The sequence below is a fragment of the Alternaria arbusti genome (genome assembly GCF_024043155.1).
Source record: "Alternaria arbusti strain BMP 1465 chromosome Unknown scaffold_1, whole genome shotgun sequence".
In the NCBI taxonomy this organism is placed as follows: Eukaryota; Fungi; Ascomycota; class Dothideomycetes; order Pleosporales; family Pleosporaceae; genus Alternaria; species Alternaria arbusti.
Window position 1 is genome coordinate 4115618 of NW_026249941.1, and position 26598 is coordinate 4142215.

Below are 26598 nucleotides of genomic sequence, written 5' to 3' on the forward strand. Positions count from 1 at the left end.
GTGCTGTAGACAGAAATCGGCTAGCGCCAACATAGCATCTTTCGTGTCAAGCGAATCGTCAAGGCTGGAGACCCCCCAATAATCGCCCGCGCTCGTTGAGAGAGTGTTATCACAGAACTATCCCCGTTTATTTATTGCGTTGTTCCGGACGAAGTCCAGGACACGGTCTGCAAGCCCGACGGAATCTTCGTGGCTAATGAAGTGTACTCGATTGGCTTTAATCTCCAGCCCGGTAGTCTCGTTGTATAACTGTCGACAGGTCCACTCCAGCTGATTGAAGTCGCCTTGAGAGTCCCGGTTGCTAAGTCCACGAGCAAGAAAGCGTGGTGTGTGACCATCGACACCTTCGTGGAACTCCAGGCCGTCGTCTGCTTGGAGAGCGTACATGTATATGCGGTTGCGTAATTCGCCGGCCAGTCTCAGCAAAGGACTCGTGTTGTTGGCGTGAGTAAAATCGTCTGGCTGGCCACGAAGCACGCCGTCGAGCGGTTTCGGTGACATTGTGGACCTTCACGATCTGTCAGTGACTGTTACATAGCAATGGGGCCTGATTGGTACGTAGACGAGTGAGCGACTGACCTGAGCGTAGTATACGAGCTTGACGGATACGCAGACGAGGATGAGAAAGATTATGTCTGGCCCGCGTCTTTGACGTCGTTGGCTTGCAAAGCTTTCGCGCAGACTGATGTGAGCGATGCGACCGCTTATCAAGCGCCATGCGAGTGCTCCATTTGCCAGACCCAATATCGCAACTTCATCTGTCAATTCATTGACAAGTATGCCTACGTCGGAAAGCGCAACAACAATGACGCGCAAGCCCTGCTCACTTCGTACGTGAAGCAAATCACGCAAAACTAAGACTTCATTCGGGCCACACTGTAGCGATATGGTGATGCACTACTTGATTGGTGGTGAACACGACGTCTCAGCGGTAGAGAGGCCTTCCTGGAGCAGATAGCACCGCAGCTGCCGAAGACGAAAGAGACGCAGGTCGACTATCAGAACAAGCGGAATACCCCGGAATACAATGACTTCTCCGACGTTGAAAAAGACCATGCATCACCTTACGCCTCAATAACCTCCCTCAATGCCTTCGCACTACCCTCCAACTTCCCCCTCTCCTCCTTATCCAATGGCATCTGCACCCCCCTCACCACGCCCTTCCTGCCCAGCACAACCGGCATACTCAAACAAACCCCCAAATCCTCCTGGTACGTACTGACCGGCCGCACAATCTTCTCATCGAAGATGATGGATTTACATATCGACGCCGCGACGCCGCCGATACCGTAGTTCGTCGCGCCCTTGTTCTCAATAATGCTTGTAGCTTTGTTCTTCGTTTCTTCCGCAATGGCGTCCTTATCCAGCAGACCTGATTGCTTGGAAGATAACGCAGAAGACAACGGGACACCGCCGATAGAAGCCAGACTCCAGGCAACGAATTGAGATTCGCCGTGTTCACCCAGGACGTACGCTTCGATGCTGGAGGCTGCGACTTCGGCTTTGGACGCGAGGATACCACGAAGGCGGGCGGAGTCGAGGAAAGTGCCTGAACCAATGACTTGGGATTTCGGAAGACCGGAGTATTGTTGGGCGAAGTAGGTGAGTACGTCAACGGGGTTTGCGACTAGCAGAAGTACGGTATCCTCGCGGAACGGCTTCATATCTGATATTGCGGATTCGAGAATTGATTTGTTGCGGCCGATTAGATCAGTCCTGCTCTCGCCTTTCTTCTGCTTTGCACCGGCAGCAATCACGACGATATCGCACTGTCCCGCCTCTTTGTGCGTACCGGCTCTTATCCGGGTGCTTGTGTTACCGTGGAAGGTGGCATCTGACAAGTCCGCCACTTGAGCGTCTCTGACTTCTTCTTTGGGATCGACGAGCAGGATGTCACCGGCGACGGGGTTCATGATGAGGCTGTACGCAATCGTAGCGCCTACATCGCCGGCGCCGAGGATGGCGATTGAGGAGGTGTTTTTGGGGTCTGACATGCTGGGTGGTAGGTTATGGAATTGTAGAACGATTGGATTGGAATGGAGAGGTGGAGGGGAGTTGGTAGTTGACGGGGCTACTCGGTGGGTTCAGATTTCTTTCTTCTTCTGTAATCTGGTAGTACAAGATATTGAAGTACGTCATCGTGATGGCGCTAGTGCGAAAGCAGTCCGTAGACAGCCGGCTTATCGATACGCTGGTGAGGAAGTCGCGATGGTGGATTACCTGAACATAACCAGCCTCAGCTTTTCATCACAGCCCCCATTCTCTCACACCCCAGTAGTATCATCCTCCCGTGTTGCCCATTCCATTCTCTCACACCCACTCCACGTCGTCCTCCCGTCTCGTGCGACGCGTCGTGGTTCGAGGTAGGCGTTGAGGCTGTTTCTTGACTGTCTTGACTGGCTGGGAGGGCTTAGCAATATATTCCATGACTAAAGCCAAGTAGCAATAACAGTATCACAAAATCCAAGTGCTCAATCAAGTGCTCAAGCTACCTTGGGTGCGGGTGCTGCAGCTGGTGCAACCACCTTCTTCCTCGGCTGTGTAGCCAGACCCTTCTTCAGCAGCAAAGGTATCACGTCCGTCGCTTTATTCCGGCTGATCGTCTTTCGGCAGACGGGACACTGAGAGCGCTTCGTTTCGTGGGGCCCGGTGCGGTTCTCGCCGGCGATGAGGGCTTCCATGAGGCACGTGTGGCAGAAGAGGTGGCCTGGACAATTAGTGAAACACTTGAGATGGCATGGATTGTACTCACCACACGCAGTCGCCGTAAGATCTGTGGGGTTGTCCATGCAGATGACGCAGTTGAACGAGTTGAAGGTAGTGACGGTCTCCTCTGGCTTTGCCTGCGCCTTGACAGCATCCTCGCGCTGCTTCTGCAGAGCCTCTTGCAGCGGCGTCTTCTGCTCCGTCAAGTCGAGCTCTTCAATCTTTTCGGGCTCGGCGCTCTGCTGCTTGACCTCCGCTGCTGATCCGTCGTCCCGCTTCTGGCGCTTCGCTGAGGGGCCCGGGGTGGGCGACTGCGGCTTCCTTCTCCGCGGTGGTGACTCGGGGGCGCTGGTGAGGTCGACGTAGCCATTTGCGAGACGGTCAGGGCGTGAGCCCTGTGGTCGTGCGCGTGTGGCGGGCGGCATCTCTCCGGTGAATGGGCTGTACGGGCGCCAAGCGAAGGGTGAATAGCGTCCGTGATCGAGCCCGGCTGGATTGAGGACGTGGTCGAAGAAGCCGGTGGAGTAGGGCACGGGCGGGGCACGGTAGACGTCGTCAAATTGGCCCTCGTCGGCGGGGGCGCTGTAGTGGCCGAAGAGCTCGCCAAAGTCGAAGGCTTCGGGGGAGTAGTGGTGGTGGTGGTGGCTATCGGGGGTGTCGAGGTTGGCGTCGTGGAGTGGGTGGGTTATGTCATCGTCGTCCCTGTGAGAGCGGTCGGCCGACATGGTGGCGAGCGCAGGCCGAGGGGGCGGGCAGGTCAGGAAGGGCAACGTGCTCCTTCACCATTTGCGTAGCTGCTGGTCTGGGCATGGTGTCGCAGTCCCGGGGGCTTGGTGACGCAAAAGCAGCGGCCGCCATTCGGCTCGGGCGTGCTATATCATGCATCGCGTAGGGCTGAGGGGAACTGCACCGCGCCAAGAGTCTGCGGGTGAACTAGACACTGAACATGACGACACCGAATTGCAACCTCAACTACGACAATTCAACCCCCCGACGCCATGCAGTGACTGCTGTATTCCAGTCTGACGATGCGCTGTTCATGTCGCTCCCTTGCCGCCCACGCCGCCCGACCGCGACCCGTCCATGCGCAATCACATCTCGCCAACACCTCCAAACGATGTCTCGCCACAGTCCAGTCCACACAGTCGCCCACACAGTCGCCGGATGCAGACGGTAGTAATGCAAGGGGGAGTCTGAGTGGTGTGACAGTCAATGCGTCTTTATCAGTCCCCTCGGAAGCCCGCTTCAGTCCCATCGGCGTTCAGCATCTTTCCTCGCACATCCACTCGCAGGTCTTCCCCGGCGCAAGCACCCAACCACCACCAGAACTCGTCGCACTGTCGCAGGACCACCTTAGTCGCCATGACTTACTCGGCAAGAACCAAGACCAGACCCCGCCGGTTGGGTTCGACCTGCCGGAACTACAAGGGGCCAGCCTCGACGAGCATTTCTACAAGCTGGGCATGGACACGGCGGAACCCTATCTGAGTATGGCAAAGAAGCTGGCATGGGCGAATCCTCCACCTAAACCAACCAAATGGGTGCGACGGAGCGGCTGGACCAAGTACAACAGCGACGGCACAACGGAAGCTGTAGATGCGCCCGACGAGACGATGCTCACATTCGATACCGAAGTCATGTGGAAAGTGACGTCGTTTGCTTGCATGGCTTGTGCCGCCAGTCCCACCGCCTGGTATGCCTGGTTATCGCCGTGGCTGCTGGGCGAGACCAAGTCAGATCGCCACCTCATCCCACTCGGCGACACCTCGATACCCCGTGTCATCGTCGGACACAACATTGGATACGACAGGGCTAGGATAGCGGAAGAGTACAATATCGCGCAATCGAAAAACGCGTTCGTAGACACCATGTCCCTCCATGTAGCCTCCAACGGCATGTGCTCACGCCAACGCCCGTCATGGATGAAGAACAGGAAGGATCAGGAGAAGCAGGACAAGGCAGCCACGGACGAGGAGAATGCAGGTCTCTCCACGGTCTTGGCTCCTCCGACTGAGGAAGAGCTGTGGATGGGAAGAAGCGCCATCAACTCCTTACGGGATGTGGCCAAGTTCCATTGCAACATTACACTCGACAAGGCGCAGAGGGAGTACTTTGGTGAGAAAGACCGTGCGGCTGTCAATGATATGCTGGAAGACCTGCTCTCCTATTGTGCTGCTGATGTAGAAATCACGCATCGTGTATATCAAAAGGTCTTTCCGCTGTTCCTCGAAACATGTCCGCATCCTGTGAGTTTTGCCGCATTGCGATTCCTGGCTTCCGAGATTCTACCTGTCAACGAGACGTGGGATGCGTATATCCACAACGCCGAAGCGACATACAAACAGCTCGACGATGCTGTGAAGGAGCGGCTAGTGGCGTTGACGGAAAAGGCGCTGGAGGTCAAGGATCAGCCGGAGGTGTATGAGAACGACCCATGGCTGAGTCAGTTGGACTGGTCAGGGCAGGAGGTCAAGATGGTCAAGGGGAAGAAGAAGGGCGATCCGCCGAGACCAGCAGCCCGTCAGAAGAAGCCTGGTATGCCAAAGTGGTACAAGGATCTGTTTGCCAAGAACGACGCCCCGATGGCTCTTACAGTACGAACACGGATCACGCCGATTCTGTTGAAGCTGGCATGGGACGGCAATCCTCTGGTGTGGTCGGACGTACACGGATGGACATACAAGGTCCCATTGGATGAGGCCTTTGCCTACGACGACAAGGGGTTGAAGGTCTTGGACATGTCTGAGGAAGAAAATCTGAAGCTTAGGGATGACAGCGAGTATGTCTACTACAAGATCCCGCACAAAGATGGACCGCTCGCAAGATGCGCCAATCCCCTCGCCAAGGGCTACCTGCAGTATTTCGAGAAGGGCAAGCTGGGCTCAGAGTATGCGTACGCCAAGGAAGCACTGGAGATGAACGCATCTTGCTCGTATTGGATCAGCGCGAGGGAGAGAATCACGAAACAGATGGTCGTCTACAACAAGGAGGTACCCAATCCGCCGAAACTCGTATCTGCATCCGGTAAAGGCGCGGGGAAGAAGGTCGGCTTCATCCTTCCACAGATCATACCAATGGGCACCGTCACACGGAGATCGGTTGAAAATACATGGCTTACGGCTAGCAACGCGAAGAAGAATCGCGTCGGGTCGGAGCTGAAGTCAATGGTACGTGCACCACAAGGCTACTGCTTTGTTGGTGCGGATGTCGACTCGCAGGAACTGTGGATTGCTAGTTTGATTGGCGACGCGACATTCAAACTTCACGGCGGTAATGCTGTCGGCTTCATGACGCTGGAGGGTACCAAGGCGGCGGGCACAGACTTGCACTCTCGCACAGCCGCTATTCTGGGCATCTCGCGGAACGACGCCAAAGTCTTCAATTACGGACGTATCTACGGTGCAGGACTGAAGTTTGCGTCAACCCTCCTCCGCCAATTCAATCCTTCCTTGTCGGACGAGCAGACCTCCAAAACAGCAGACGACCTCTACAAAAACACCAAAGGAAAGAAGACGAACCGGAAACAGCTCCACGAACGAGCTTTCTGGCGCGGCGGCACCGAGTCTTTCGTGTTCAACAAGCTGGAAGACTTTGCTGAGCAGGAACGACCCCGCACACCCGTTCTCGGCGCCGCCATCACCGAAGCCCTGCAACGGCGGTATCTATCAAAGGGCGGTTTCATGACGAGTCGAATCAACTGGGCCATCCAATCTTCCGGCGTCGACTACCTACATCTCCTCATCGTATCTATGGACTACCTAACCCGGCGCTATGGTCTCGACGCGCGCCTCGCCATAACAGTCCACGATGAAATCCGTTACCTCGTCAAAGAAGAAGACAGATACAAAGCGGCAATGGCGCTCCAGGTAGCCAATGTCTGGACGCGCGCAATGTTCAGTCAGCAGATGGGGATTAATGAACTCCCCCAATCCTGCGCCTACTTCTCCGCCGTCGATCTTGACCACGTCTTGCGGAAAGAGGTAGATATGGACTGTATCACGCCAAGTAACAAGGAGAAAATACCACATGGTGAGAGTCTGGATATCATGGCTTTATTGGAGAAGGGCGAGGAAGCACGACTTGATCCCAAGCATGTTCCAAGCGAAGCCGACATGCCCACGCCAGAGAAATACACACATGCCTTCACCCCCCGCACGCCCATCATGACTACCCTTTCGCGCGGCGACGCAGTAGGCGATCCCACAGCGATGGCGTATCTCAAAGCGCAGATCTCGTCGAGTGATCAGGAACTCCGCGACATCCTCCGACCCCTCCGCGCAACGCCCGCACCGCGCAGTGCAAGCAGTAGCAAGACGAAGAGCAAGAGTGGAAGTACGGCCGGCAACGAAGTATCAGACGTTGAGCAAGAGAATCGCGAGATTCAGAGACAAGTCAGGCAGTTTGAACAAATGGCCAAACAGTCTGCTGCGAGTGATCCTTGGAAAGAGGTGTACAAGCGCGCGAATCCGAACACGAAAGCTAAGGGGAAGCCGCCGGGCGAGTGGTGGCAAAACGGGTACACGACGCATAATAGGAGTGCGGTCAGGAGTGCGAGAGTATAAGGAAGAACAGATGTGGTGTATGTTATGTTTCTTGTATGTTTCTTGTAAGATGTATGTACGGCAAAACCTTCATGTACGGGATGTATAATGGTTTGGTTGGCTTGGATGGTTGGGCGGCGCAACGTCTTGGTTAATTTGCATAGGTTCGGCGCATCGTTCCTTCCACAGATGGATATTTGGTTTGGCGTTCTTCCAATTCCGTGCTCATTCCGCGGTCGCGTGATTGAGGGGCGTATAAATATCCGTCTTCTGCGCCGTTCTGCTTCTCTTCTTTTTCATCACACATTCCATCCTTCATTTACCAAAATGAACACAGTCCAACCATATGACTTTGCTGGTCTGGCTTTTCGAAAAAAAAAAACAGAAGCTCAAGAGCTGGGATGTGCTCGCCTTTCCTTCTGGTTACGACATCGACGTCGAAGCCAGTAATCAAGAACGTTATGGTTCCTGGTTCTGATTTTTTCAAAATGAAATTGCTCGGAAGGCATGCCCAGGCCTGTCTTTCCGCTCTCAGCATTCGAGTCCTAAGTCGAACACGAAATGGCTCCTTGCGACTGGTTTTCTATAACAACATAATGCGAGGCTTAGTCTATGATCTGGCGGTAAAGTGCTCTCTCAAAATCTCGAACCTTGACGGGCCTTTCCCATGTCCCCCTTCGTTCTGGTCTCCCAAAAGCTGCATCCGAATAGCTGATGTGCTGGCCTGTCTTTCCGCTGCTAACATCGAAACTCAACATGAAGTTGCCTATGACTTCCACTCCTGGTCTTTCCCAAAAGTATAAGCCTTTGAACTCATGTTCTCGCCTGTCTTTGCGCTCTCGACCTCCAAAACTCTATGCCAGACAACCACATGACCCCTCCCGTCTGTCCAAGCAACAAGTATAGGAGGGCCAGGAATATGCTGGCATTTTTTCGCGCTCTCTACATAACAACTGGAAAGCTTTTGCGGTATACATACATTTCTAGCGCTCCAAAAGTAGCATCGAAGATTTTGATGTGTCCGCCTCAGCCTGCAGTGCGAATATTACAAAAGTTCACACCCTCGATGTATGTTCTACGCCGCTTGACCAACGAAAGCCTGTTGTACGAAAAGGCGATGTGGGAGTCTTGGCTAGTGGTCGAGGGGACTATATATTTTCACTGTCGAGCGAAAGAAGGGACTACATCTTCTCTCTGCTTGAGAACTACTAAATGGCTGATCGAAAACTTTGATGTGCTCTTTCTTCTCTTCGGTTTCCCACTTCAAAAAGCAACTAAGATCATGCCATGTCTTCCGCCGTCGTTGCTGCGACATTGCCTTACCTGAAAAAGCCAGGCTTTCGCGATAATGTGGCGTTGGCTCGTGCCTAAGAGCACGATAATTGTCACTCGACGTGTAGAGCGTGATCCCTTACTTCTGACCTCCTCAAAAATATACCAAAACTTTCACTCCAGTTTTCGATGGAGTAAGCGGTGCTCTCTCGGCTTTCAGATCTATTGACCATCTTATATGTTCTTGCGCGTTGGTCGCTGCCGTCGTGCATTGTAAAACCAAAAGAAAAGCGTAAAGCCCAGGACCATGAAAGTAGTCGGTGCTGAAGCGCTATATGTTCTCATGCCAAAGCACAGAAGATCTCTCCACTTCTATCCTCCCTTTGCGAAAACTTCAAGATGTCAGGGCAGACATTCATGGGGCTGCTGGCCTTCTCTCGGCATCCAAAACTCTTTAATCAGTTTTGCATGTTTTCGCGAGTTCTCCGCCGTGACAGCGCAGTGCAAGACCAATGCAATTCCGTTGCTCTACATATTTCTAGTAGCACGAAGAGATGGAAACTACGTTTCTCCTCTTTACACGATTCCAAAAACAGCAATCAAAAAGTTAATGAAGTTTGCTGTCCCCTCTCGATTTCTAGAATGAGTTCTTCGGCCGTCTTATGCACCTGCGACTTTGCTGCGGTGCAGACAAGGGCGGTACGCCTGCCTCACGGGACAATGTTCAAAAGAAAGATTCCAGAACGTCATGCTTGCGTGTGGTGGAACTCGCACTGTGAGGTGAAGACATGCGGGATTCGAAAAATCACCATGCAGAAACTGATGTGAAGAAAGAGCCCTGGAGCCCATGTTGCATTGATGCGCAAAGTCGAACGCCGTCGACCATTATCCAAGTCCTTGGCCGCAGCCCCAAAGTCAAACCAGACATATGCACATATGCATACCGTCCCAGTATCCAACCGAACCAAAAAATAAGAAAACACGATCTATATGCCGCAAGCCAAACAAGCAACCGCAAGATGCCATGCTATGTTACACGCGGTCTATACGTCTATGCCAAAGAGCACTCGCATGTATAGGTAATGACCGTCATCGCCGGACCGATCGCTCGTCGACGAAGAAGAGGAAGAAGATGTCGGGGGTATCGCAGAAGTGTGTAATTCGTAATCGTCATCGCCTAAACGATGAGAAGCTTCTCAACGTTCTCGCCCGCGCTGCGCTCGCTCATGCGGTTCCACGCGGCGTAGGTCAGGACACCGCAGGCGGCCCACATGACGGGGACGGCGGCTTCGGCGCCAGCTGAAACACACGTTAGTACAGGTTACTTCATTTTGGATGCTTCCTTTTCATGACGTACTTGGACGCTCGGCCTGCGCAGCCATCTCCATGACGCGTGCTGCGCTGCTAGTTGAGCTGGAGGAGTTGGCGCGGATGGTGGCTGGTGCGATGCGCTTGCCGGCGAAGGCAGCGGTTATGGGGACGCGGGTGGCGATGCGTGCGAACATGTTGTTGATGTAGTTTGAGGTTTGAGGATGTATTATCGAGTCGAAACAGCAGTTTATGTAGCGACAAGTGGCGACGTGAGTAATCTTTGTAATGACACGTATAAGCAAACGATTGTAATCGTCGTAATAAACCCTCTTGAATATGGAGAAAGTGAACGTGCGTGGTTTCGAGTGAATGCGGGGAAGAAAGAGGACACAGACACGGAACACGGTTTATATAAAGAAAGTGGGCCTGGGGACGGTGTTGACAGGGCTGAAGGGAAAGGAGGCGAGGCCGGAGATGGCGCGAGCAGAAAATTTAGGGGCGGTGAGCGATCCGTGCAGGGATGTGCCAGGTCGAGATAGGCTTGGCCGCCAGCACGTGAGTGGGTCGGGTGCGGAAATAGCAACGCGAGAGTCTGGGGTAGCTGTCACTTTTTGAGGAAGGCATGGCCCTTGCATCACGAGGGCTGAACTCCTGGTAGCAAGTCTCAAAGACGATGCATTCAATGTATTGCGATTGAATGCGACTGAGGTTGAGGCTCTCCGAGTTCCGCTCGGCTCTACTTCGCATCAAGCCGCAAAAGACCCTGCTGATGAGATCGGCACTGCGGCGCATCCCCGGCCTTCTAGACGAATCTACCGAGAATTAACCTGCCTTCGCCACCCCCAGCCTCAACAACATTCCAAGAACAATTCTAGCTTACGCTGTCTTATTCCCATGCACTCCAACAGTTTCGTCCTTGCGGTGCAGTCATCACCTTCCGCTGTAATACATACGAAGGCCGTAAACCCTAGTTCGTCACTAACAACGAGTTCATCGGAATTTACTCATTCAGTTCTACAAACTAACTTCCACACACGATACCGAGCGACAGCCGTCAAATCACACTGTGCGCACACACAGTGTCCATCATCGACTTCTCTCGTTACCATCAGGAAGACACGACAAGTTTCTGCTCATACATTCTTCCATAAGAAGTCTTCAACCTTCCCTTCGCATGCCTTCATGATGATGTCCCACATCATTGCCATTGAGGGTCTATCAGGTTATCATCCCACTGCTTACCATCGGCAGGTTCCCTACTAATGACATCGTACATTGTAAGGCGGACACATGCTATCGCCGAAAGGATACTAACCTTCAGCGCTTCAATCACTTGAACCATTTCGTGAATACGATGGAGCTGCGGCAGCCACATGGCATATCCGACTTCTTTGAAGCGAGCAGCAATCTCGAGCATTATCTTTGTACAAAGATCTAAGACTGCAAAGCAGTTCACCCGAGCTATTGGGAAGTCGCCTTCGTACTCAGGCTGGATTACGTCCTGTGCACGACAAATAAGCTCCGATGGCGGGAAGCTAAGAAAAATGTCGTCTAAGCCTAGGCCCTTATCAATTCTTCGAGCCATCTTAGGATCGCCTGTGAGTTTGACCCAAAGTTCTGGACTGGGCGTGTAGAGGGCGATGAAGCTGTCACATGCCGAACTGCCCATCGTACCCATGGAGATCCGCTGCTTTGCGCAATTAGCATGGCGGGGTTTTTCCTTGGGGCAGTGGTAAGCAATGTGTGCGGTGTATCGTTTGCTTGAAGATCTTCGCTCCACAGATCAGCTCAAAGATGTTGCAAAAGTTCTTCCTTGGATACTGCTTTCCTGTGAATACGACATCCCTGAACAGCCTGCGGAGATGATCAAGGATCGGAATCTCGGGACAACCGCCAATCTGTCGTAACGTATTGTAGAGATGCATCGTCGCACCAAATAGTGCCTGCTCGTGGAGGGTTTGAAGGCCTACGAAGAGCGTGAAATCCGATATTGCGGACATGTAACTCCCCATCACCCAGGGAGATTGCGAGCATAGGTCAAACGTCTTGTCGGATGTGAACGCGATCAACTCCCTTCTGAGTCTCCATGTGAGAGCAGCAATTTCGTCGTGGTAGAGCTTTTCTGAACTACTTTTGTAGGCTTGGTAAAACTGGTCCATAGCGCGAACCACCTCGTTCGCACGGCTCCAGAATATCGAATCTTTGACGCCATGTAGCCCATCTTTGCAATCTTCTGGTCGAAAGAGATCTAGGTACTACATAGAGCTGAACGATTAAGTAAGACGTTTGCGAGGGCACGTATACTCAGATGGAAAATATTGGTAGATCGATGTATTCAACATGTGACACTATGACCGAATCTTGGGACCACTCGCTATGATCACCACACCCAAGCCTCAAATATCCTACCACAAGAAGTCCCCCACCTTTACGTCACCGCAAACCTTGACAATCGCATCGCGCAGTAATACCAATCCCCTTTCCTCTAGCAAGCCTTTCCGCCGACCTGGGTACGTCTGGTCCCAAACATCTACATGCTCTCTGACCTTCTTCAAATACACGATACCACATTCGACATGCTTCCTTTGCAGAAATTGCCACGGCATATGGACATGCGCGGGATTCGCTTTGAAGGTGTCCATGAGGAGGTGTATGTAGCCTGGCCAGTTTCTTGGATCGACAGCCTGTGTCGCGACTTCCTTCCAGACGTCGAGTACGAGATCCATAACGGTGAAGAAATCGATGCTTGCGAGTGAGGACAGATCTTCAAACTCCAGCATGATGTGATCTTTTGCGCGAGGTGATTCTATATAAAACATCTTGTTTAGATATCTTATCTTATATTAGATAACTAACTCTAAGTGCTAGAATTCTGTAATAAAGTTCTACCCTCTATTTTTTATCGCTTCTGCTCGCTTCCGCCTACATTCTAGAGCTCTAGTAGAATTCCAGGTAGTTGATTAGAGGTAGGTAGGTAAGTAGATAGATAATTTATCTAAGAACGACCTTCACAAGCAGAGTTCTAAAGTAATAGTTACTTCTATTACCAAACACATTCTACACAGTCGATCAAAGACCTGTAATACACTTGTGCAGCTAAGCTCTACCTAGTAAGCCCTAAACAAAGGGCAAAACAAGCCCTAATTTCTGCTTATGTTAAGAGTGGTTTCAAACCTCATGCCAATTCCATCTAGCTGCAGCGAGATGGCCTCGAGTTTTACTAGTAGATATCCCAACAGCTAATCCACCAGTCACGTATAGAACCTCCTTTGACTGCCAATAGCCAAGCGCTATCGATGATGCGGATCCAAGGAAAGGAGTATTGGCCGCGATACGCTGAGTTTTGTTTGCAATGTCGACCTCGACAATTTCGTTAGGGCCGTTTGTAGCTATCCAAGCACGCGTGCCCTGAGGTGAGATGGCGAAATCGTCTCCATTGGTGATGTTCGTCGCAAGAATCTCAACCGCGCCAGTAGCAAAGCCAGTTGCAAGGGATATTGGAACTCTAGCAAAGAGCCCTTGATCCAAGCTGGAAAAATATAGAGCATCGCCGTGAACGTGAATGCCATTTATTCCGACATGTAGACCTTTAGGCAAAGGATCAAACTCTGGCTCTTCCAGAACGATCTTGTAATCTCCGGTCTTGACGTTTAGTTTGTATACAGCACCGTTCGCCGAGTCGGAAATCAACAGGTTGGAGGTATCATTCGTAGACAAGCCAGTCAGGCCGTTGAGTTGTCGTGCTGTACATAACTCCTGGATAAGAGAAATCTGGGCTGGCTGAGAGATCTCGCCAGAAGGTGCAATGGTGACGTTGCGCAGGTCAATCTCCCAGATAGAGTTCGAACAGGTAGTCCCAGTCATGTTGGAGGAGATGACGTAAAACAAATCCCTCTGTAGCTCGGTAATACCTAATATACCTGTGAATGTGGGTATTCTGGCGATAGGTATAGGCAGATAGCTAGCGTTTGGCGAGATTTGGTGTAGCCAGGGAGAGACAACAGACGTGACAAGGACTTCGCCATTCTTTCGGACAGCGAGGTTTTCGAAAGTAGGAATGGTTGGGATGATATCAACAAGCGTGACGTCGAAGTTTAATTGGGTTCCACACCGGTCTGTTGGTAGACACGTTGCCAATGCTCCTCCCAAAAGCAGAACAGCCAACTTTCGCGATAGCATAGTTATTGAAAGGTAGAGAGAAGATAATCGTAGCTTTGTTATCTTGAGGAAGAGCGGATTATAAATATATATATATTGGTGATCCGGAATGAGTTCCACAGTAGGACATAGCCCGCAGACGAATATCTATGCAAGATCATATCCTAATTTCTTCTCGGAATTTAGGGCACCTTAAGGCCGCTCGGGATTAAAGTGCACGACCAACGTAATAACTTCCTCATTACGTACCGCGCGGGCAAGCCGATCACTTGAATGAGCTAACCAACACTGCCAAGATCACATCTGACGTTACACATCTCGCGATATGTTCATGCAAGAAGCGTAAGAGCGTTCAAAAAAAGCAGAGCAGCTTATTCTTCTACCTATCAAAGGCGGGCTACATGGTTTCATAAGCCTTTTCGAACCATGCTTATCCGCGACTTGCAAAGGGCTCTTCATATTATGATCACAATCTCAAACTCACGAAGCCGACAGGCACTAAGGAAAAGGTGCTTTCTCAGCATACAATAGAGCCAGATCGGCGTTCTTTGAGATTTACAACTCACTTTTCGGTAATGATTCACGCTATGATAGTGTTCAAAAGTGGCCAATGAGGAATGCAGAAGATGACGCCGCAACCCACTAGACGCGACGCTACCCGTAAGCGAACTTACGAGAGCGAGAACGGTGTTCGCGAGAGCGAGAACGATATTCGCACAGTATAGTAATCCGCCAGTTCCCAAAAGAACGATTGCAGTAACATCATGACATACCTAATCCACAATTGAAGCATCGCCGTTATGCAAGCCGAGGCCTTACTCTACACTCTGTCTAGTCCATCATGCTCTTGGGAGATTTTCACTCTCTCTGGCTGGAATTATCACTTTGATTTCTGGTGTTTTAACCCGTCTCTCTGCTGTCACTGCCTTCTTTGTAAGTATGTTCTTGCCGTGCATTCTTTATTTTCCCCTTTCTAAGGTCTAGCGCTTGACTATGACATGTGAATTGGCTGACCTGGGCTAAGACTTGGGTCCCTTAGCAGTATCTGCTGGTAATTAAGCAGAATTTTCTTCTTTGGCTCTCGTAGCACGGCGATTGAACGGCGATTAGAAGCTACCACATCTATGCTCGAAGCTCCGGAGATAAGGTTAGTTAGCTCCGGTCACATGTAGAGCCGACTCCCGCCTAGCCGTTCATACATATCCATGCACTTCTTAAGTACCCTTTAGACTTCTCTTAATCTTAGACAGACCGTTCTACTCGTTCCTAAATCACATTACGACGCAAAGCATATTCAATAACAATGGCCTTCCCACCCTACACGAAGAGATTCCACACAGCCACCTATCCCAGTATCGACCCTTCTCGCCCTGATCTCTCCACGGCAGGAAAGGTTGTTCTCATCACAGGTGGTGGTTCTGGTATTGGACCCCGCATAGCCCATGCATTTGCGACTTCTGGATGTATGAAGATCGCTATTGTTGGACGGACTGTTGCCAGCCTCGAGAAGACCAAGCAAGAGATAGAGGGAGCCCATGCAGGCGTGACAGTCCATGCCGAAACTGCTGATATTGCCGATGCCAACGCGGTCAACAAAGCATTTGAGAGCGCCTCGAAAGCCTTGGGCAAGATCCACATAGTCATTGGTAACGCAGGTTACTTACCCGACACGAAGCCTATCGCGCAAGCAGATCCTGAGGAATGGTTCAAGGGGATGACAATCAATGTCAAAGGAACTCTTAACCTTGCCAAAGCTTTCCTCAACTACGCCGCCGAGAAACCGACATTCGTACATGTCTCAACTGGTGGTTGTCACATTGAGCCCATGCCTGCAAACAGTGGGTATGCAGTAAGCAAATTGGCAGCCGCTAGGTTGATGGAATATTTTGCTTTCGAGAACCCGCAGGTCCGGGTTCATAATATTCACCCGGGGGTTATCAAGACAGACATGTACCAGAAAAGCTCCGAGGGTGGTATGGATTTCCAATTTGATGACAGTAAGTTGTCCGATCGTCTACTGTATTTGTATAATTGAGCGGAAACTGTGCTAACATGCAATGTAGTCGAACTACCAGCTTCCTTCGCAGTCTGGATTGTCAGTCCAGAGGCAGAATTTTTGAGTGGCAAATTTGTCTGGTCAAACTGGGACGTGGACGAGTTGAAGGCGAAAAAGAAGCAGCTCCAGTCCTCGCAGGACCTTACGCTTGGTCTCCTGGGATGGCCTTAGATGCGATTGGATCATATGGATCACATTGTACAACGTGATTCATAAGCGAGCGGCCACCACAATACCATCGCAGCGCACGCGTAGCAACGTAGCACAATACTACAGGATTATTTAGAAATGTCTCTGTTATTTGCATCCTCTATTTCTACCCTACAGGTGCGGGAGTTGTGCCCAACCTCGCTGCAACGGCCGTAGCGCCTCTTAACACGCACCCTCTTCGCAAGCGTCTCGCCGCCCTCACGCCTACCACCGTCCTTTTTAGCAATCAAGGCAGATACTTCACCAACTTTTAAATCCCCTCTGCGCGTACGTACCCCCTTTTGCGAGTCTTGCGCCTTGTAAGCGTGTCAACAGCGTCTCGAAGGCGGCCCATTTCCTCTTGCACTAACACCATATCATGAGCGATCTGCTGAGCGCCTTTACTTAGCCGATCAACCTGCTCATTCAATGAAATTAGTGGTGACCCTTGATGGTTTTACATGCGATTTCGAATTAGCATAGATTGCGCCTCCATCTCGCGGGCGTTCCGCGGTGTTTGCGCAGCTTACTGATAGAACACGTTAATCGAGGTCTAAGATCTACTGTACGAGAGACTGCTCCTCAATAATAGACAGCTTCTGTTTCCGAGCGTTAGCAGTCGCTTGTGGTAGGCTCCCATCGATGCGTTCTTAGAGAATACAGGGAGGAGTGTTACACAGTTTCGCCACCTTGTAGACGCGTAATCTTCTATTGTTTTTGAAAATAAATGTAGATTTGCGCTAGCTACTATGGCGATTAAGGCGATAGGGGACGTCGTTGTCGTAGCGTTGTTATCGTTGTGTAGAGAGTCACGTTAATTTTGGTGGGGCTGGCGGATAAGTGGTGGAACACGTGAGCAAGCGCGTGGGACTAGCAGTCAGATGCTCTTGTGAAGTGCGGAGTAAGTCAACTGTCAGTTCGGGGTGCTCGGACATCTCGAAGACGCGAGAAGGCCGATAGGTTGAGATGGATCAAACAAGCGCCCAGCCAAGGCCGGACAAGTGTGAGAATACAACGAGCTAGCATTTTACCAAGCCTTTAGTCGCAGGAGTGAGAGCGAGAGCGAGAGCGAGAGTCGATGGACTGTAAGAGCAGTACCACCAGCGAAAGATTGATTCCTTGTGTCACTTTATTTGACGCTTAGCTCACCTGTGCGGTTGAATACACGCTCAGTTGGAACCAGGCGAGCTCGGCACGCCGAAGGCCCGAAGACGCGAGAAGTGAGGCAATGTTTAGGTTTAACAGTTCACAGTAAACTAAAGTGTAATCAGAATTTGAGACAACACTATACATATATTGCATTGCTGCTCAAGCGTATAGCTTCAAGCATCGCCTAGGACACTTGTCCTCTGACTAAAGTACAATTGTTTATTCTCAATCCTTTTTAAACCCGCACCCCCTTTCATCCAATTAGTCGGCATGGGGTCTCAAGTCCAAACAGATATCTTGATCATCGGAGCTGGGCCGGCTGGAGCAGCTTTGGCATCTTTCTTAGGCCAAAATGGTATTAAATATCTCTAATCTTAAGGTTATCGGATGACTACTGACCCACAGATGGTAGGGCTAAGCGGGCTCCTGATATCGAAAGATTCTTCTACTGCTTTTACACCAAGAGCTCACGGATTCAATCCTTTTGCTTTCGGTAAGATAGCCCTAGAGGTGTTCCATATGCCGAAACATGACTTATTCATCTAGAATGTCTCCGCGACATCGATCTTGAGGATGAAGGGTTGCGACTGGCAATTCGTGGCTCTACTCCTCTATCCATGCGATTTTCCCGAAACTTGATTGGAGAAAAAGAGTACGGGAGAGTCCTGGCATGGCAGGAGCTTCCAGTCAGTGCGGTAAGCTTAACACAATACCGACTAGTTGGAAGGGGGCTTGTCGACTAATCGCTGCTATAAACAGGGTCGAGTAAAGGAAACGACTCCATGCGAATACGTTGACTTGACTCAACGCCACATCGAACCACTTCTCCTCCGCTATGCCTCTCATCACAACTTCAAACATCGCTTCTCGACAGAACTTACAAAGGTAGAGCGTATCAGTGACGATCTTGGTATAGGATACCTCTGTGCTGTTCAAGATCACATAACAAACCAGCACTTCAACATCCGCACCAAATATCTTTTCGGGGCAGATGGGGGTCGAAGCCAGATAGCTCGTTCCTTCAATTTCAACTTCTCGATCACTCCAGGGGGCCCCAAGGCTTGCAATGTTCTAATTCGCGCAGAACTCGGTCATCTCTTGAAGGAGAAGCAGTACGCCGGCCTCCATTGGATGATCAAGCCCGACCGCAAGACCTTCCCTGGAGTCGTTGCTCACCTGCGCATGGTTCGGCCATGGAACGAATGGGTCATGGTTGCTTTTGGACCTGGCGGCACGAATCCATTCGAAGGACTTACTACAGAGAGCCCTGAGCTTGTTGATTGTTTCCGAGAGCTTGTCGGAGACGAGAACATCGATGTCAAGGTCCTGCAGATTGACCCTTGGACCGTCCGCGAAGCTGTTGCAAACGAATACTCAAACAGCGAAAAGAACGTCTTCCTGTTGGGTGACGCAGCTCACCGTCACCCTCCCACATTTGGCTTGGGGAGCAACACTTGCATTCAAGATGCGTACAACCTAGCATGGAAAGTTGCGTATGTCGCAAAGGGCTTAGCTGGCCCCGATCTCTTGGAGTCGTATAGCACGGAGCGGCAACCGGTCGGCGCAAAGCTCGTGCGCGAGTCCAACAACCAAATACGCGCCAATTCCCAAATATGGGAGGCGCTGGGAATGACCGCTTCGCCCGAAGAAGGAGTTAAGCAGCTGGAAGAGTTGACGCAGGCGACCGCTGCAGGCTCAGCTCGTCGAGCGCGGCTCCAAGAGGCTTTAGAGCAAAAGAGGCAGGAGTTAGAAAGCCTCGGAATGGCCTACAATCAGTGGTATATCTCGGATGCTGTATACTTGGACGACGAGGACAGCCCCAGGCCTACCTTGGAGGGCGACCCCATCGTGGAGGCTCAGATCAGCACATATCCCGGCAGTCGACTACCTCATGTCTGGCTCGATGGTGCGTCGCGCCATACATTGGAATCAACACTTGATCTCGCTGGGAAAGGCTCCTTTTGCTTGCTGGTTGGAGTTGGTGGGCAAGCTTGGAGGGTTGCGGCGGAAAACATTGGTAAAGCCACGGGCATTGCAGTGGTCAGCTATGGCATCGGGCATGGCTTAGAATATACTGATATCCGCCGCGACTGGCATCGGAAGAGTGGAGTGGGAGAGACCGGGTGTGTTTTGGTTCGGCCTGATAGATTCGTCGCTTGGAGGTCTGTTGAACAGCCCAACGACTGTGAGAAAAAGCTAAGGCAGGTACTCGATAAGATCTTGTCTAAGTCAAACCTGTAGCTTAGTACACTCTATTCAATAGTACATGAAGAGGCCAATAACAGCAGATGTATCGTTTAAGTCGATAACCGTTGACAGCGATTTCGCAATATTCTCCCCAGAATGTGGGCCTTTTAGAAGTGGGAGGTCAAGAAGGGCTGTTTGCAACAAACCATAGTAGGTGCCTCACTGCAGCGCAATTTCACGCATCGATTAGGGGCCTCCGCCAGAGCGATACCATCGGTGCAAAAGCTGGGGTGGCGACTGGATACACCAACTGAGCCCTCCGTGGAACGAAGTTGACTCCCCAGACGCGCTAGCCCACATGCGGACCACCACACAGCGATTCTCCTCAGACATGGGCGGTGTCAGCAAATAACACCCATATTCCGTCGCTAATCCGAATGTGTTAATGGCGAAAGGTGGTTTTCGAGGGTGCGCTGTGCGAAGAAGCCGCTCAAATTTCGCGCACGCCTGCAAACGTCATCGACAGGAGAGCAGTACAGCAATCGCCATCGCCATCGCGACGGCCCAATGTCAGCAAACGACCCTGATAATCTATGGAAGATACGAATGCGGCAACGCCGATAGATGACTTCCGAGGGTCGCTGTGCGAGGATGCGACTCAGGTTCTTCGCTCCGGCAGACGTCACTAAGGGAAGCAGAGGCGCACTGGGGAGGAAGTCGCGACAGTGAACACCTCATGCAACTCTAGACCAACGAGTTCAAGCAACATTATGACCATGTAATGGATTAATATCTGACATACTCATTAGCCACTTTCTCCCACGAACATCAGAGAAAGAATACCTATACACAGACTCCGCCCAATGCTTAGGCAGTCGAATACCTGTCCAGCGCGCAACAGTCCCACCACTAAAACCCAATTCCTACCCTGACCCATTATCACCCATGTCATTTCATCAACACCCTCTCGTCCCTCATTATGACTTCCCACCCTTCCGTTGCTTAACCCTCGACCCAATACTATCACTTCCACTGCTCATCCCCGGCACGCCATTCGCCGGCGTACTCGGCGCCTCCTCAATCCTCTCCAAATCCTTCTCAACCTCCAGATCCTCCTTGATCAACTTTTCCTTCTCCTCCGTCTCCTCATCTGTCGGCGCGTACTCGCTACGGTCATCATCCGCATCCTTGTATACGACAAAACGGTATGCGATCCTGCAGATGAAGAACCACCAGAAGAGGTTGACGGCCTGCAGTGACGCCAGCAGAGCGAAGGTAATGTATTGACTGATCCAGCACTTGTATTGTTGCGTTTCCCAATTCAGCTCAAACGGACCAACGGTCTTGAAGGTAGTGAGGATGGAGTAGATGATCTTGAGGTTGATGTAGTGGCGTGTGTAGCCCCAGATGACCATGAAGACGAAGAAGTAGGGGCCGACGATGGGGGAGTCGATGTAGTTTAGGCATTTGGATGTCTAAAGTCAAGTCAGCAAACCAATCTTGATGTTGAGGGGAAAGGCGAACTTACAGCCAAGAAGAAATCCGACACATCGTGAGTAATGTACACCGCAATCCCCATGTACGTAAAATGAAACCTGTAGCTCAACCAAATCAAGCTGACAGTAATAACATGATGCGCAACCAACTCCTTAAAGTCCTTCCTCGGCTTCTCCAGCATAAGCAACAGCACAATCGCCTGCTGCGCCCAGTAACTCGCTTGGAGCAGATAGTACGCCTTGACAACCGCCTCGTGTGTGCGATGTGGGAAACCCTCATACATCCCAATAGGATTGAAGTACCACACCGGCGTGCGACTCATGATCCAGATACCAAACGGCCCGTACAGCGCAAAATACAGCGCCGTGTACGCCTGCTCCATGAACCTGCTCTGTTTATCCCTGTTCTTGATCCCAAGCTTGATCGCAATCGGGCGAATGAGTCGCTGCATGCAGAACTCGCGCGTGAAGCTCAGCACGATGATGTAGAAGCCGACGAAAGCAAAGTCGCGCCCGCCTTTGCCGTAGTGAACTGGGCCATTGGGGTCTGCGCGGACGTGGGCGGGGATGAGCGGGTCGTCGCGTGCGAGCGGGTAGGACAGAAAGAGGCAGGCGGACAGCGGATTTGACTCGTACGGGTAGATGAGGTAGAGGAACACGATTGTGAGGCCGAGGATGAGCGGGAGCAGCCAGGTATGGCGGATGCATTGGCGCTTGAATTTGGAGAGGTAGCGGCGTGTTGTTCGTCGTTTGGAGCGGCGGGCGGATTTCTCTGGTTTCTATAGGATCTTGTCAGCGCGTGCCCTGCATACCCTGGATGAGGGTCGAAAAAGCACTCACCGAGTCCATGCTCGTCGGACTGTTCAGCGGCGGGGTGCTCGTGCGGTGTGTAGCCAACGCTGGGACGTCGACATCGCCAGGTACATCGGAACCAAGCGCACTAGACTTTCTTCTCCGCCTGGCTGCGCCGTTTGTTGCAGTATTGTGTGGCAGTGCGCCGTTGAGGGGAGGAAACGGTTCCGTCATTGTGAGGTTGAGGAGAAGCGGAACGCGGAAGACGGGTCGGTAGTCGCAATACCTTGTCTGTTGTTAAGGATAAACAAAACACCTCCCAGACGACGTAGAAGAAGCTCCGAAGAAGAGCCTGCAGCAGAAGATATAAAGCGGCTGAGATATAAAAGCGGATGCGTTGCTTCTCCTTTCTCTGGCTTTCCCGAGGCTCGCCGCAAGTCAGGTCTCGCTGGCTCGACGTCCCAAGCAATTTCCGACCGGTGGAGTGGAGCGCTTGGCTTTCCGTAGCGCGTCGATCTGCTGTGAGCGAATGCCAGGGGTACGACTTATGTCAGCGGCGTACTCGCTTAAACTACTGTTTAGAAATGCTGGAGAACGCGATGCGACGTGAATGATGATGCGAAATGCTTTTTGGACCCTGATGGAGGTGCGGCCCGGGTCTCTTCCGCGGTCCGACAGAAAGACAACAGGAGCGTGCGTAACAGGTGCATGGAACTAGCAATCGACTACGGGGTCATAGGACGGGCAGCAACCCGGACCAAAAGCAACGGTGCTCTCGAAGCTCATATTACTGACTATTGGTGTCTACATCTACATGGCTGCACTCACTCACCAAACCAGTTAGACCAGACCTGTCATACCGATGAACATACATTTCCGCTTATGCCGCTATGTCGCTATGCTGCAGGTCTTAGTCTGCTCCCTGCATGACCATGTATCTGAGTCGGCGCACCATTTGCTTTTATCTCCAATCTCTTCCCCGCAATCTCAAGATTCTTCTTCAATTCAGTCGTGGGTGTGCCAACGCTGCTTGCTGTCACTGTGCTGTCCATGCTTCCTTTTCTAGAAAGAACACCATCCTGCCGCAACAAGCCTTTGATGCCGCCCGCCTTCCGCGCTGGAAGCTCGCCCTTTCCAGCGGTTGCGACGTAAAGTAGGTACTTCAGATTTGGTAGTGTGTGGCGGATGTCGACGGGGCGCAGGCCGAGAGAGTTGGAAAGAATTTCGATGTTCTTGTTGAGGAGGAAGACGCCGTACTCAAAGCGATACCTGACAACATTCTTCATGTAGAGGGGGTAAGTGCGTTGAGGGTTCTGATTGGCCTGCGTAACGGCGAGTGGATCGTCAATAGTCGATGTCGAGCCGTGTGGTGTAATTGGATACGGTAGTATGACAGAGAGATAGAGCGATAGTGAGTTGACGACTTGCGCGACGTAGCCTAGTGCTGCGGAGGTGACGTCTGGATTTACTTCGTCGAAGTTGGAGTTGGGTAAGAGCAGACCTCGTATCGTGAAGGCAAGCGCTTTGCCCTGAACAGGCTCGATGGGGAATATCCTGAGGAGATCCTCGCAGACCCTTCGCCGTTGGCCAGTGATATCCTCAGCAGCTTTCTCTATGAGTTCCTTACTCTCGGTGCACTTTGCTCTCTCTTCAGATAACGCAGACTCGGCTTGTGTTTGCAGTTCTCGTCCGGCCTGCATCTTCTCTCGTCGATATTTGATGTTGGCTTGCAGCTCGTCCCGCCTCCTCCTCGCAGCCACCACCCTTCGCTTCTCAGCAGTCACCGCAGCCTGGACGGTGCGCAGACTTTCCTCGGTCTCAGGGACTGCCTCGACCGTGCAGATATCCTCCTTGTTCGCCGCAAGTATGCCCTCAATCTCGTCGGCGATTCGGTCTCGCGTCGTCAGCGCATCCTGAATGCAGTCATCTAGGGTCGATAGCCGCATGAGCGCATCATAGGACGACGACGTAAGCGCCTTCCCGTCTGGGTTGTTCTTCGGCGGTGCGAGAAGTTCAGGGCGCATTCGCTCCTCTACCGGCAGATCCGTAAAGCTGGTGTAGATTCCGTCCGTCATATGGAATAGTATGCAGTTCTGCGGGAGGGGATGCCTGAAACTTCCAAGCGTTCTGCCGATGAATTGCAGCGACCTGAACTGCACTGTGTAGTCCATGAGATATTGCCAATCCTGCATCGTCTCGCTCTTCGCCCACACCCTCACAGTGAGCTTGTCTAGTCGCGTGACACCGGGACCACAGGGTCCGAGATCGAAAAACTTGAAGTTTGGATTCATCGCCTTCTCCGCGACCTCGGAGATGTATACCGGGTCGTCCTGGTCCTCGACATGCAGGCTGAAGAAGGTATCCGCCATGCGCCCTGCGGTAATGTCTTCCAGCTTCTTCTGACGGAACAGCGGAGTTGCATTGGTCCATTCCATAGTTGAGCGCCGTCGCAGTCCCCTTCCATATCCGGGTCTGGTCGCCGTGTTCGGGGCAGGTTCGCGCAAGCCGCCATTGCTGCGCCGCGTGTCCTCAGGAGAGGTGAGGTCGCTCGAAGATCGCGAATGCGCCAGGCCCCTGCTCTCTCTCTGAGCCAGCGCCTTGGTGGGCGACTTGAGCGTACTCGGTATAGCTTCATCGTCGATGGTCCGCCCGCGCGACTTTGGGGGAGATAAGCTGAGCGTGAGGTTGCGGATGGTGATGCCTTGGAGGTGTCTGAGCTTGCGATTCTGGCAGACTATCAGCGACTATAACCCTTGTATCCTCGACGCGCATACATATGCAAGCAGCCACGGGCGCTCACGTGGTGGAGACTTGGGCTCGGCTGCCTGGGACTCGCCGGCCATTACGTCGCTGATCTGGTGGGTAGGCAGGGGCGGGAGCGGAATATTCCAAAGAAACGTATCATTGAGGCATTGCTATAAGTCAGATCAATCGCCCCGGCAATCGCAATGACGCAGCGCATAGTAAAGCTTGCTGGGTGAACGCGTGTTTGGAGTTCCCAGCTGTCGTATTGGATCAAGCGGACCTCCGCGGCCTGGCCCGTGCTTTTTGAGACTCGCAACTTTCATCCACCACCATCGTGGCGGCCATTAGCATCACCACCTCGCCGCCATGCCTCGATCTCTTGCCCGGCTGCGGTACAAGCCGCCACTACAGCCCATATCTCTCGCCAGTCCCACCGCCGCCAGCCGCGTCACCCCTCAGCATGTTGCGCATATGCAAAAGCAAATAGCCGCATATGTTGAAAGGCAGTCAAATCCGCAGCACCTCCGCCTCCAGACCGTCGTAAACGAAAAGGCGAGACGACAAGCGACCGCTCAGCATGTAATCTCACCGGTCAAGCCCTACACTCTTCGTGACGTGGTGGACCCGGAAGGCACTGCCAAGCACGGCGAGATCATCTACATTTTCCGCAACACCAAGTCGAATCAAATCATCTACTCGCTGCAGGAACTATTGGATGTATGAAAACATACCAATTGCTTGATCCTTGCTAATGTTGTAGAATCACCACCTCGAACAACTTCCCTTCATTGGCAAGCACTCGAAGCCGCCCGCCCTGCGTCCAGACGAATGGGTACCCCACTGCGTCCTCACCTTCCCCACCCCCAGCCAAGGCCAGAATGCCTTCCGCAAGCTACGTGAATTCCGCAGACTGCACGAGACCGCCTGGGACAAGACGAACCCCGAGTTCAAGCGCATGGACAAGAAGACGAGGGTCAAGAAGATCATGGACCAGCGCGCCAACACCAGCGCGGACTTGGCGGAAGTGCTGCGGATACAAGAGGCGCATGGAGCCAAGACGGCGGAAGAGCAGGCAGAGCAGGAGAAGAAAGTATCGACTTTCCTCGACAAGCGCTGGGAGCAGATTGACGCCCTGGCGAATGCGGGGCTGGCCAAGGCGAAGCCCACGGATAACGTCAAGTGGCTGCAGGGCCAAATACGGTCCATGGACCATAAGCTGAAGATGAAGCACCACCAGAACGAGGCCGATCAGAAGAGCATAAAGGCTGCCAAGGAGAGCCTCGAGACCCGCCTGGGGAAGCTGCAGTACGCTCTGCGAAAAGCGGAACAGTTCAAGAACCTACAAGAAGATCTCACCAAGAGAGCGGCGCCCGCCAACGAGCTCGGTGCTGAGACGAAGTTGTATGAACTGAAAGTCCAGGCCCGCGCCCTGCAGGAGGCGCTCGACAACCCCGATCCTACACGTTCCGAGGCAGACCTTGAGCTTGATCGCGAAATCCTCGCGGGTCATAGCGCAGAGATCACCACCCTCGAGCAGGCTTTCGAAGCAAAAGCCCAGGCTGGATCTCGCGACCACTACATCGCCCGCTCCGTCCTGCCCAAAGCTCTCAAGACACCGTCCGTCAAGCCCTACACACTGGAAGGTGTGAGCGTGAGGTGGGCCGACATTCAAGACGCCCTCTACGCAGCCGGCAAGTGGCCCGCAGCCATCGAACACGAGCCTCTGGAGATCAACAAGGCGCGCGGCGAGACGTTGATGCTTTCTGCCGAGGAGTACGAGGTTGAGAAGCAGAATGAGGTTGGAAGAATTATGGATACGCTGAATCTGAGGGAGGGCGAGTATCTGGAAGAGAAGGATGGGCTGAAGAGCTCGTTTGATAGCCCGGCACTGAAGAGTGGTATTGCCATGTCGATACCGCGGGATGCTTTCAAGAGCGCGACTGTGTAGGATGGGGTGTATAGTATGTAACAAACTAACTTGTATATGTACTTGTAC

General features: G+C 52.3%; 10 protein-coding genes across 10 annotated transcripts; 4 read left to right on the forward strand and 6 right to left on the reverse strand.

Moving 5' to 3' along the window:
* Positions 1–1064: 1064 nt before the first annotated feature.
* On the reverse strand, positions 1065–1994 carry J4E86_001494 (uncharacterized protein; the record flags this gene model as incomplete). The annotated part of the gene is made up of 1 exon (XM_051442061.1): positions 1065–1994. The coding sequence occupies one exon, from the start codon at positions 1992–1994 to the stop codon at positions 1065–1067; it is 930 nt and encodes a 309-aa protein (XP_051308232.1).
* Positions 1995–2483: 489 nt separating this feature from the next.
* Positions 2484–3431, reverse strand: J4E86_001495 (uncharacterized protein; the record flags this gene model as incomplete). The annotated part of the gene is made up of 1 exon (XM_051442062.1): positions 2484–3431. The coding sequence occupies one exon, from the start codon at positions 3429–3431 to the stop codon at positions 2484–2486; it is 948 nt and encodes a 315-aa protein (XP_051308233.1).
* A 303-nt stretch (positions 3432–3734) lies between these two features.
* Positions 3735–7268, forward strand: MIP1 (DNA-directed DNA polymerase gamma mip1; the record flags this gene model as incomplete). Its single annotated transcript, XM_051442063.1, has 1 exon — positions 3735–7268. One exon carries the CDS (start codon positions 3735–3737, stop codon positions 7266–7268), a length of 3534 nt encoding a protein of 1177 aa, XP_051308234.1.
* A 2428-nt stretch (positions 7269–9696) lies between these two features.
* On the reverse strand, positions 9697–10024 carry J4E86_001497 (uncharacterized protein; the record flags this gene model as incomplete). The annotated part of the gene is made up of 2 exons (XM_051442064.1): positions 9697–9818; positions 9877–10024. The coding sequence occupies 2 exons, from the start codon at positions 10022–10024 to the stop codon at positions 9697–9699; spliced, it is 270 nt and encodes an 89-aa protein (XP_051308235.1).
* Positions 10025–12998: 2974 nt separating this feature from the next.
* On the reverse strand, positions 12999–13694 carry J4E86_001498 (uncharacterized protein; the record flags this gene model as incomplete). Its single annotated transcript, XM_051442065.1, has 2 exons — positions 12999–13024; positions 13079–13694. 2 exons carry the CDS (start codon positions 13692–13694, stop codon positions 12999–13001), a joined length of 642 nt encoding a protein of 213 aa, XP_051308236.1.
* A 1597-nt stretch (positions 13695–15291) lies between these two features.
* Positions 15292–16215, forward strand: J4E86_001499 (uncharacterized protein; the record flags this gene model as incomplete). The annotated part of the gene is made up of 2 exons (XM_051442066.1): positions 15292–15985; positions 16052–16215. The coding sequence occupies 2 exons, from the start codon at positions 15292–15294 to the stop codon at positions 16213–16215; spliced, it is 858 nt and encodes a 285-aa protein (XP_051308237.1).
* Positions 16216–18513: 2298 nt separating this feature from the next.
* Positions 18514–19623, forward strand: J4E86_001500 (uncharacterized protein; the record flags this gene model as incomplete). Its single annotated transcript, XM_051442067.1, has 1 exon — positions 18514–19623. One exon carries the CDS (start codon positions 18514–18516, stop codon positions 19621–19623), a length of 1110 nt encoding a protein of 369 aa, XP_051308238.1.
* Positions 19624–20546: 923 nt separating this feature from the next.
* J4E86_001501 (uncharacterized protein) lies at positions 20547–22091 on the reverse strand (the record flags this gene model as incomplete). Its single annotated transcript, XM_051442068.1, has 3 exons — positions 20547–21044; positions 21098–21844; positions 21906–22091. 3 exons carry the CDS (start codon positions 22089–22091, stop codon positions 20547–20549), a joined length of 1431 nt encoding a protein of 476 aa, XP_051308239.1.
* Positions 22092–22753: 662 nt separating this feature from the next.
* J4E86_001502 (uncharacterized protein) lies at positions 22754–24700 on the reverse strand (the record flags this gene model as incomplete). The annotated part of the gene is made up of 2 exons (XM_051442069.1): positions 22754–24583; positions 24632–24700. 2 exons carry the CDS (start codon positions 24698–24700, stop codon positions 22754–22756), a joined length of 1899 nt encoding a protein of 632 aa, XP_051308240.1.
* A 268-nt stretch (positions 24701–24968) lies between these two features.
* Positions 24969–26550, forward strand: J4E86_001503 (uncharacterized protein; the record flags this gene model as incomplete). The annotated part of the gene is made up of 2 exons (XM_051442070.1): positions 24969–25319; positions 25363–26550. The coding sequence occupies 2 exons, from the start codon at positions 24969–24971 to the stop codon at positions 26548–26550; spliced, it is 1539 nt and encodes a 512-aa protein (XP_051308241.1).
* Positions 26551–26598: the final 48 nt, after the last annotated feature.